Source organism: Hemibagrus wyckioides, linkage group LG09, assembly GCF_019097595.1.
Source record: "Hemibagrus wyckioides isolate EC202008001 linkage group LG09, SWU_Hwy_1.0, whole genome shotgun sequence".
NCBI classification, from domain to species: Eukaryota; Metazoa; Chordata; class Actinopteri; order Siluriformes; family Bagridae; genus Hemibagrus; species Hemibagrus wyckioides.
In genome coordinates, this window is record NC_080718.1 from 6,800,892 (window position 1) to 6,814,273 (window position 13,382).

At 42.2% G+C, this 13,382-nt stretch overlaps 1 protein-coding gene across 1 annotated transcript; it reads right to left on the reverse strand.

Annotated features, from left to right (window-relative positions):
- Window positions 1-1,170: 1,170 nt before the first annotated feature.
- Window positions 1,171-3,762, reverse strand: il17a/f2 (interleukin 17a/f2). The gene is made up of 4 exons (XM_058399314.1): window positions 3,727-3,762; window positions 2,719-2,916; window positions 1,711-1,883; window positions 1,171-1,399 (listed from the first exon to the last, which is right to left on the reverse strand). The coding sequence occupies exons 1-4, from the start codon at window positions 3,760-3,762 to the stop codon at window positions 1,171-1,173; spliced, it is 636 nt and encodes a 211-aa protein (XP_058255297.1).
- Between the last annotated feature and the right edge of the window lie 9,620 nt (window positions 3,763-13,382).

The window sequence follows — 13,382 nt, forward strand, 5'->3', positions numbered from 1 at the left end:
GAATAAGGCGGAAGTTGACAGTATATGGGTAGGGAAAAAACTCGCCTGTGGGTGGCAACGGCTCCAACTGAGACCTAAGGTTTGTGTATAAGCGCTAATCCAGCGGGCGGCGCTGCAGGGTCAGGTGTAGAAATGTCTTCAAGCAGTTTGAGGATTTTAAGAGATTTTTTAAAATGTTATGTTTTCATTAATGAATGAGATTTTGAAAATAATTTCTTTAAAATTAACTGCGCTCGTTAGCGACACCTGGTGGACAAATTGAGGAACAGAGAAAAAGAGCTACCAAAGAAAGAAAGAAAGAAAGATAAGAGAAAGAGATTAAAACACACACACACACACACACACACATGCAGAATTATCATTGTATTTGGATTCCTTGTGTTGGCAATATGGTGAGAGGTGTTCTAGTGTTATACACGCTGTTACAGCACACACTCACTGCTTTAATCATTCAGCATCATCACTCACATGTAACTAATAAAAGGGCTGGGAAGGCTAGATCAGGACTGGGACCCTGGATCAGGACTCGGACCCTGGATCAGGACTGGATGTTCAAGATGTGGAGTTGCAGAGTTGCAGTTTGTTGTATTAGAGATTAATGTGCATTTTGGATGTGAAGTGTGTTTGTTCCTCACTGTCTAAATCCTCAAAAACAGTGAGAATGAACCGCAAAGTTTTCTTCTTTTCAGGAACATCATTATTTGTGTTTGTTGTGTTATTGCTGATACACAGTTGTTACACAACAGTTCTTACTTTAACCTGCCGATTCCAGTCTAAAACATTTCCTTAACACAGACTGTTGGTGAAAAATATCACTTTTTAACTGAATTAAACTTCATTTGATGTCATTCACACTTAAGTGGATAGCTTTATTTTCACATTAAAGAGGATTTGTTAATAAAGCCTTATTTCTCATTTCATCAGTGTTAAGAGTTTTGTGTGAGTGTGTAAAGTTTAGTGTATATCAGTGAATATATGGAACTCTATACAGTGTAGACGTGTTAAGTGTTTGCTGCTCTTCAGAGTGAAACAACAATCTGGTCACAACATCGTCACAATGAACTTGTGATACGTCTTCGGAACAACGTCTCAGTTTTTAAATAAAGCTCGTTTTATTTGATTCACGTGTATGAAGCAAATGTTAAAGCCGCTGGGTTGAGGTGAACTTCGTCACTGCGATGATCGTTCCCACACACACGTGCAGCCCACGGTGACCCTCTGGAACTTCACAGTGAAGCACTTCTTGTTCTTCAGGTCCTGTGTGAGCACCAGCATGTTGCTGTATATGGGCACAGAGTTCAGCTCCATGTGCTGCTGCCTGCCGGGATACGTGCAGTGATGAGACTCACAATCCGCCTCGAATATCACACCGGGGATCCTGCGGGTGCCGGTGTGAGGACTGTGGAGCAGAAACAACACTACATCAGGACAGAACATGTGGCGTTCATCAGCGTGCTCTGATCACCGGATCAATCACACAGCAGCTCTTCTGTTCTGATCCACTGACCTGCTGAGTTCTGGACTCTGATTGGTGGATCAGGTGTTGATTAATTCTCTCTAACAGCAGCTCTGACTGGAGCGCAGCTTTATATTAATGTACTCACTCTCATACCTTATTGTTTCCATAGCAACGGCTTGTTCTACTTATGCCGTATTATCTAAACTTGATAAGAATCTAGGGTTATTACTTAAAAATCTCAAGTAACTCACATCCACTTCCAGGCAGACAGCGAGCGGTTGTTGATGTTGCCATTTCCTTCCATCGTCTCTGACTCTGACGTGTGGAAGTGTTTTGGGATGATCAGACCGGTGTCACAGATCGTCGTTTGCTTGTTATTGGCGTGCGTGAGACTCAACACCAGAAATCCACAGCAGAGAAGAAGCTGAGGGAATAAACACAGAGTCTGAGACACTTCCTGCTCTCACCTCCCTGAAGTGTACAGATCAGATCCTAAAACACTGTCTGTCTGTTGTACCAAGAAACCTTGTTAGCGTTGATGTTTATAATCACTTTATTATATAACTCTATAATACAGTAATAACATTAACCTATAACTCTGTAATGTGGTAAAAGTGTTAAATCTGGTTATGTATGAGGCTCGAATTGTGGTGTATTAAATGTAAAAATGTAAAGAGAGTGCAGTAATTACTCACTACAGTGTAACGGTTAATAACTGCTCTATAGATTCTATTATATAGAGCTAATATCTTCTTATCAGATATATTAATTAGTGAAATCTAATTTGCATATGCAAATCAGTAGCTTTATTGCGTCACAACAGCTTCGGTGCTCATAATGCTAGCGGTTTTATTCACCTTTATCTCATGCGTTTTGATTCTATTTTATTTTTCTTAACTTTAAATTGTTTTGTTTCCTTTAAATCATCTGTAGATCTTCATGAACCTGAAGATAGCGTGTCACGATCACCATGATTATTAAATCTCTTATCTCTAGTGTTAGCGTACTCACCGCTCGCTTTAAGCTCATCATTTCTGCTTCTCGGTCGACTTTCTACAATCTCAGAGCTTCTCACTTTTCACTGCTCTATATATAGCTGATGGCAGTGAGCACATACAGTTGATTTATCAGATAAAGTGCCATAACTGACCTGGATTGTGTTATCAGATCATTTAATAGGAAATGAGGAGTTTACAAGATGCCAAATCAGGCTGCTTTTTCCTGTGTGGCTTTTGCACCTGCAGAGTTCAGGGAGTTACAGCAGAACCCTGGTGTGTTCTACTGTCCACTCTGGGTCTGTAAGCAGGTGAGAATGCAGCACCGGTCGATCCGGATCCTATCAAACTCTGGTGCGGTTTCACCTGCAGTCTGAAAGTGATTCGTCTCTGAATCAACTCCACTGCAGGAAGTGAATCAAACTCACCATGTGCCCTGAGTTGTAGCTTCGTGTCATCGATCTGATAAACCGAGTGACTTGATGCTCACAGAGATCTCATCTGGACACTTGGACAGAAAAAGAGAAAATAAACTCTAAACACAAAAAAGGTTCTAAACTATTGTTTTTACTGGGCTCGCTGTTCTCCATGCTCAGTTGAGGTTAGTTTCTACATACGCTTGGTAAAGGAAAATGCTTGAAAGATTAAGCAGCATGTTTTATTCTTCACACACACCTCAGAGCTTAAAGTGGTGTGAATCAAATAGCAAATGAATTAAAAGAATCAATTCAGGCTCCACAAATACATCAATAGGCATGAAAACCAGCACAGAAGCCTGAGGCCCAGGAAGGAAGTGTTCAGATAGAGATTTAATAGATAATCGACACTATCTGACCAATCAGAACACAGGCTGATGGTATCCTGAGTCTGTGACCTACTGAACCAGTATTAATGTATTCATTGATAGAGACTTCAAAACACTCTTGTATGTCGCTCTGGATAAGAGCTTCTGCCAAATACCAGAAAGGTAAATGGTGTAGAGGGGTGATGTAGGGGCAGAGATGTAGGCGGATGGTGTAGAAGGGTGATGTAGGGGGGTGGTGTAGAGGAGTGATGTAGGGGGTGATGTAGGGGGGTGATATAGGGGGGGGATATAGGGGAGAGATGTAGGGGGTGATGTAGGGGGAGAGATGCAGGGGGAGTGATATAGGGGTGATGATGTAGGAGGAGAGATGCAGGGGGGGTGATATGGGGTGATGATGCAGGTGGGGTAATGTAAGGGGGTGATGTAGGGGGATAGTGTGGGGGTAGTAGCAGAGGGGTTTCTGGAACCTCCTGCAGTTCAGCCACAATCTTCTTGAGGTTCATCAACCCTCAGGTGAGCTTCTGGTGTAAATATAGAATAGAAATATAAGATGGACATTAATAAAAACCAGTCTTTAATCCTAACTTAAATACAGGATATTTATATACTTTATACGCTGTGTTAAATATCTCAACTGTATTACTGTTCTTTTTAAATCTCTTTAGTGTAATATTGAAATTTCAAAGAATTTGCTAGCGTCTTCACTTATCCTGCACTTCGTCTGCGCAGATGCAGCAGCTGTGAGAAGAATCAGACTTTCTTAATATGAGAATCTATAAAAACAGCTCTGTGAATTTCTTCTCTAAAACCCAGAGACGCATTTGCTGCGTTAGTATAAGCCTTATAAGTACATGTGAATGGATTGATTTCTGCACACAGCACTGTAGCGTAGCATGGTATCTGTCCATCAGTGTGTGAGATTCTCACTGTATTCAGATTCAGACTGCTGATAACGATCTGGTGATTCAGTAAAACACGCAGACGTGACTTTACTGGCCTAATTCCTCCACCCACACACACTGCGCTCTTCTCAATGTGCACTCTCTGCAGAATCAGATGCAACCCTGATGATGTAAACAATTTTCTACAAAAAATGTTTACTAAATTTAACCCCAGCTTTAATCTGTAGCTATTAATGATGTGTATGTTATTCATTATTTATTTTGGAGCAGATGTGAGGATTGATGTTGTGAGGTTTTGTTTTGTATAAATAAATAAAACTCCCCTTTAATCTGAAAACCTTAAGAATATAATGCGCTATAAGGTGGAGCTGTGCAGAGACTGAACTTAATGCAGATTTATTAAAATCAGAACTCTTTTCTGCGTGTGCTGCAGGATGCGCACATCTCTGTGTTCATGAATATTAATTCAGAATAATTTGCTTGAATCGTCTGATGTTGTGCGGGTCGGTGATTCATGTTTCGAGTCAGCGCAGAATTTTACACAGTGCATTGTTAGTTACACACAGCATGAAGATCCTGCAACCTCTCATATCTATAGAACCACAGGTCTCTGTGGCTGTGTATATGCACGCGTGTGTGTGTGTATGTGTGTGTATGTGTGTGTGTTTGATGTGGTGAGCTGTTGGCATCCTCACTGGGGCTTTTCACCATCTCACAGAACCCTACTTTTGCTTTGACTCAGCTCTGAGGATGGGAACATGATCAGCACTTCTTTCTGTGGCCTCATTTCCACTGTGTATGTGTGTGTGTATGTGTATGTGTGTGTATGTGTGTGTGTGTGTGTGTGTGTTAGACGCAGATATAAAATTAAACCTTGAAATAAGCAAAAGATTGTGTGCGTTTTTATCATGTAGAAATGGACACAGAAGCAGAGTGTAAATCAAGACAGTGTGATCAGAGTGAATCATCATCACACTCAACCTGTGTCTCACTGACGAAAGTGAAACTAATAAGTGGTGTGTGTGTGTGTGTGTGTGATGTAATGGTCAGTATTGTGAGCTTTAAAGGCATTTGGGAGTCTGCTGGTGGTCATGTTGTGAAGACTCTGCAGTGAAGCATAAATCACTATCATGTTATAAAAACTTCCTCCAGTGTGAGGAAGCAGAACACACAGAGAGACACACTTATACACACACTGAGACACACACTGAGACACACTGATACACACACTGATACACAATGAGACACACACTGAGATACACACACTGTGACACACAATGATACACACTGATAGACACACTGATACACACAATGATACACACAATGAGACACACACTGAGATACACACTGATACACACTGATAGACACACTGAGATACACACTGATACACACACTGATACACACTGATACACACACTGAGACACACACTGATACACACACTGATACACACAATGAGACACACACTGATACAGACACTGATACACACACTGATACACACACTGATACACACACTGAGATACACACTAATACACACACTGATACACACACTGATACAGACACTGAGATACACACACTGAGATACACACTGAGATACACACTGAGACACACACTGATACACACACTGATACACACACTGAGATACACACTGATACAGACACTGATACAGACACTGATACACACACTGAGATACAGACACTGATACAGAAACTGATACACAGTGATACACACACTGAGATACACACTGAGACACACACTGAGATACACACTGAGATACACACTGATACACACACTGAGATACACACTGAGACACACACTGAGATACACACTGAGATACACACTGATACACACACTGAGATACACACTGAGACACACACTGAGATACACACTGAGATACACACTGATACAGACACTGATATACACACTGAGATACACACTGATACACACACTGAGATACACACTGATACACACAATGAGATACACACTGAGACACACACTGAGATACACACTGAGATACACACTGATACAGACACTGATACACACACTGAGATACACACTGAGATACACACTGAGATACACACTGAGACACACACTGATACACACACTGATACACACACTGATACAGACACTGATACACACACTGAGATACACACTGATACACACACTGAGATACACACTGAGACACACACTGATACACACACTGATACACACACTGATACACATACTGAGATACACACTGAGATACACACTGACACACACACTGACACACACACTGAGACACACACTGATACACACACTGATACACACACTGAGACACACACTGAGATACACACTGATACACACACTGAGATACACACTGAGATACACACTGATACACACACTGAGATACACACTGATACACACACTGAGATACACACTGAGATACACATTGAGAAACACACTGAGATACACACTGAGACACACACTGAGATACACACTGAGATACACACTGAGACACACACTGAGATACACACTGAGATACACAATGAGACACACACTGAGATACACACTGAGATACACAATGAGATACACACTGAGACACACACTGATACAGACACTGCTACACACACTGAGATACACACTGAGACACACACTGAGATACACACTGAGATACACACTGATACACACACTGATACAGACACTGAGATAGACACTGAGATACACACTGAGACACACACTGAGACACACACTGATACAGACACTGATACACACACTGAGAAACACACTGAGATACACACTGAGACACACACTGAGACACACACTGATACACACACTGAGAAAAACATTGAGATACACACTGAGACACACACTGATACACACACTGAGATACACACTGAGACACACACTGAGACACACACTGATACACACACTGATACACACACTGAGATACACACTGAGATACACACTGAGACACACACTGAGATACACACTGAGATACACACTGAGACACACACTGAGATACACACTGAGACACACACTGATACACACACTGAGACACACAGTGAGAAACACTGATACAGACACTGATACACACACTGAGATACACACTGAGATACACACTGAGACACACACTGATACACACACTGAGACACACACTGAGACACACACTGATACACACACTGAGACACACACTGAGACACACACTGAGATACAGACTGATACACACACTGAGATACACACTGATACACACACTGAGATACACACTGAGACACACACTGATACAGACACTGAGATACACACTGAGATACACACTGAGATACACACTGAGACACACACTGAGACACACACTGAGATACCCACTGATACAAACACTGAGATACACACTGAGATACACACTGACATACACACTGAGATACACACACTGACACACACACTGAGACACACACTGATACACACACTGATACACACACTGAGACACACACTGAGATACACATGATACACACACTGAGATACACACTGAGATACACACTGATACACACACTGAGATACACACTGATACACACACTGAGATACACACTGATACAAACACTGAGATACACACTGAGATACACACTGATAAACACACTGATACACACACTGAGATACACACTGAGATACACACTGAGATACACACTGATACAGACACTGAGATACACACTGAGATACACACTGAGACACACACTGAGACACACACTGATACACACTGATACAGACACTGAGACACACACTGAGATACACACTGATACAGACACTGAGATACACACTGAGATACACACTGAGACACACACTGAGACACACACTGATACACACTGAGATACACACTGAGATACACACTGATACAGACACTGAGACACACACTGAGATACACACTGATACACACTGAGATACACACTGAGACACACACTGAGATACACACTGAGATACACACTGATACACACACTGATACAGACACTGAGATACACACTGAGATACACACTGATACACACACTGATACAGACACTGAGATACACACTGAGATACACACTGAGACACACACTGAGACACACACTGATACAGACACTGATACACACACTGAGATACACACTGAGATACACACTGAGACACACACTGATACACACATTGAGATACACACTGATACAGACACTGAGATACACATTGAGAAACACACTGAGATACACACTGAGACACACACTGAGATACACACTGAGATACACACTGAGACACACACTGAGATACACACTGAGATACACAATGAGACACACACTGAGATACACACTGAGATACACAATGAGATACACACTGAGACACACACTGATACAGACACTGCTACACACACTGAGATACACACTGAGACACACACTGAGATACACACTGAGATACACACTGATACACACACTGATACAGACACTGAGATAGACACTGAGATACACACTGAGACACACACTGAGACACACACTGATACAGACACTGATACACACACTGAGAAACACACTGAGATACACACTGAGACACACACTGAGACACACACTGATACACACACTGAGAAAAACATTGAGATACACACTGAGACACACACTGATACACACACTGAGATACACACTGAGACACACACTGAGACACACACTGATACACACACTGATACACACACTGAGATACACACTGAGATACACACTGAGACACACACTGAGATACACACTGAGATACACACTGAGACACACACTGAGATACACACTGAGACACACACTGAGACACACACTGATACACACACTGAGACACACAGTGAGACACACTGATACAGACACTGATACACACACTGAGATACACACTGAGATACACACTGAGACACACACTGATACACACACTGAGACACACACTGAGACACACACTGATACACACACTGAGACACACACTGAGACACACACTGAGATACAGACTGATACACACACTGAGATACACACTGATACACACACTGAGATACACACTGAGACACACACTGATACAGACACTGAGATACACACTGAGATACACACTGAGACACACACTGAGACACACACTGAGATACCCACTGATACAAACACTGAGATACACACTGAGATACACACTGACATACACACTGAGATACACACACTGACATACACACTGAGATACACACTGAGATACACACTGACATACACATTGACATACACACTGAGATACACACTGATACACACACTGATACACACACTGAGACACACACTGAGATACACACTGATACACACACTGAGATACACACTGATACACACACTGATACACACACTGATATACACACTGATACACACACTGAGATACACACTGAGATACACACTGAAACACACACTGAGATACACACTGAGACACACACTGACATACACACTGAGACACACACTGAGACACACACTGACATACACACTGAGATACACACTGATACACACACTGATACACACACTGACACACACACTGAGATACACACTGAGATACACACTGAGACACACACTGAGACACACTGAGACACACACTGACATACACACTGAGATACACACTGAGACACACACTGAGAAACACACTGAGATACCCACTGATACACACACTGAGATACACACTGAGATACACACTGAGACAGACACTGAGATACACACTGATACACACACTGAGATACACACTGATACACACACTGAGATACACACTGATACACACACTGATACACACACTGAGATACACACTGATACACACACTGAGATACACACTGAGACACACACTGATACACACTCTGAGATACACACTGAGATACACACTGATACACACACTGAGATACACACTGAGATACACACTGATACACACACTGAGATACACACTGATACACACACTGAGATACACACTGAGATACACACTGATACACACACTGAGATACACACTGATACACACACTGAGATACACACTGATACACACACTGATACACACACTGAGATACACACTGATACACACACTGATACACACACTGATACACACTATGAGATACACACTGAGATACACACTGATACACACACTGAGATACACACTGATACACACACTGAGATACACACTGATACACACACTGATACACACACTGAGATACACACTGATACACACACTGACACACACTGAGATACACACTGAGACACACACTGATACACACTGAGATACACACTGATACACACACTGAGATACACACTGATACACACACTGAGATACACACTGAGATACACACTGAGACACACACTGATACACACACTGATACAGACACTGAGATACACATTGAGATACACACTGACATACACACTGAGATACACACTGAGACACAGACTGAGACACACACTGAGATACCCACTGATACACACACTGAGATAGACACTGATACACACACTGAGATACACACTGATACACACAATGAGATACACACTGATACACACACTGAGATTCACACTGAGATACACATTGACATACACACTGAGATACACATTGACAAACACACTGAGATACACACTGAGATACACAATGAGACACACACTGAGACACACACTGAGACACACTGAGATACACACTGAGACACACACTGAGACACACATTGAGACACACACTGAGATACAGACTGAGACACATACTGAGACACACACTGAGATACACACTGATACACACACTGAGACACACACTGACATACACACTGAGATACACACTGAGACACACACTGAGATACACACTGATACACACACTGAGATACACACTGAGACACACACTGAGATACACACTGATACACACACTGAGATACACACTGAGACACGCACTGACATACACACTGAGATACACACTGAGACACACACTGAGATACACACTGATACACACACTGAGACACACACTGACATACACACTGAGATACAGACTGATACACACACTGATACACACACTGAGATACAGACTGATACACACACTGAGACACACACTGATACACACAGTGAGGTACAGACTGAGACACACACTGAGATACACACTGAGATACACACTGATACACACACTGATACACACACTGATACATACACTGAGATACACACTGAGATACACACTGAGACACACACTGACATACACACTGAGATACACAATGAGACACACACTGAGACACACACTGAGACACACACTGAGATACACACTGAGACACACACTGACATACACACTGAGATACACACTGAGACACACACTGAGATACACACTGAGGCACACACTGAGACACACTGAGACACACACTGACATACACACTGAGTTACAGACTGAGACACACACTGACATACACACTGAGATATACACTGAGAAACACACTGAGATACACACTGAGACACACACTGAGACACACTGATACAGACACTGAGATACACACTGAGATACACACTGATACACACACTGAGATACAGACTGAGACACACACTGAGATACACACTGATACACACACTGATACAGACACTGAGATACACACTGAGATACACACTGATACACATAATGAGACACACTGAGACACACACTGATACAGACACTGAGATACAGACTGAGATACACACTGATACACACACTGATACAGACACTGAGATACACACTGAGATACACACTGATACACATAATGAGACACACTGAGACACACACTGATACAGACACTGATACACACACTGAGATACACACTGAGATACACACTGATACAGACACTGATACACACACTGAGATACACACTGATACACACACTGATACAGACACTGAGATACACACTGAGATACACACTGATACACATAATGAGACACACTGAGACACACACTGATACAGACACTGAGATACAGACTGAGATACACACTGATACACACACTGATACAGACACTGAGACACACACTGATACAGACACTGATACACACACTGAGATACACACTGAGATACACACTGATACAGACACTGATACACACACTGAGACAGACATTGACATACACAGTGAGATACACACTGAGACAAACACTGACATACACACTGAGACACACACTGAGATACAGACTGATACACACACTGATACACACACTGAGATACACACTGAGATACAGACTGAGATATACACTGAGACACACACTGAGATACAGACTGAGATACACACTGAGTTACAGACTGAGATACACACTGAGACACACACTGAGATACACACTGAGATACAGACTGAGATACACACTGATACACACACTAAGATACAGACTGATACATACACTGATACACACACTGAGATACACACTGAGATACAGACTGAGATAAACACTGAGACACACACTGAGATACAGACTGAGATACACACTGAGATACACACTGAGATACACACTGAGACACACACTGATACACACACTGAAACACACACTGATACAGACACTGATACACACACTGAGATACACACTTATACACACACTGAGATACACACTGATACACACACTGAGATACAGACTGATACATACACTGATACACACACTGAGATACACACTGAGATACAGACTGAGATACACACTGAGACACACACTGAGATACAGACTGATACACACACTGAGATACACACTGATACACACACTGATACACACACTGAGACACACACTGAGATACACACTGATACAGACACTGATATACACACTGAGATACACACTGATACACAAACTGATACACACTGAGACACACACTGAGATACACACTGAAACACACACTGATACACACACTGAGATACACACTGATACACACACTGAGATACACACTGAGATACAGACACTGATACACACACTGAGACACACACTGACATACACACTGAGATACACACTGAGACACACACTGACATACACACGGAGACACACACTGAGATACAGACTGATACACACTGAGATACACACTGATACACACACTGAGACACACACTGATACACACACTGAGATACACACTGATACACACACTGATACACACACTGAGATACACACTGATACACACACTGATACACACACTGAGATACACACTGATACACACACTGAGACAGACACTGATACACACACTGATACACACACTGATACACACAATGAGACACACACTGATACACACACTGAGATACACACTGATACACACACTGATACACACACTGATACACACACTGAGATACACACTGATAC

Coding starts and splice junctions, on each gene's coding strand:
- il17a/f2 (XM_058399314.1), bottom strand. CDS start 3,762: ATGAACCTCAAGAAGATTGTGGCTGAACTGCAGGAG. Junction 2,917..3,726: donor TTGTGGCTGAACTGCAGGAG/GTTCCAGAAACC, acceptor TCGGTTTATCAG/ATCGATGACACGAAGCTACA. Junction 1,400..1,710: donor CTGTCTGCCTGGAAGTGGAT/GTGAGTTACTTG, acceptor TCTGCTCCACAG/TCCTCACACCGGCACCCGCA.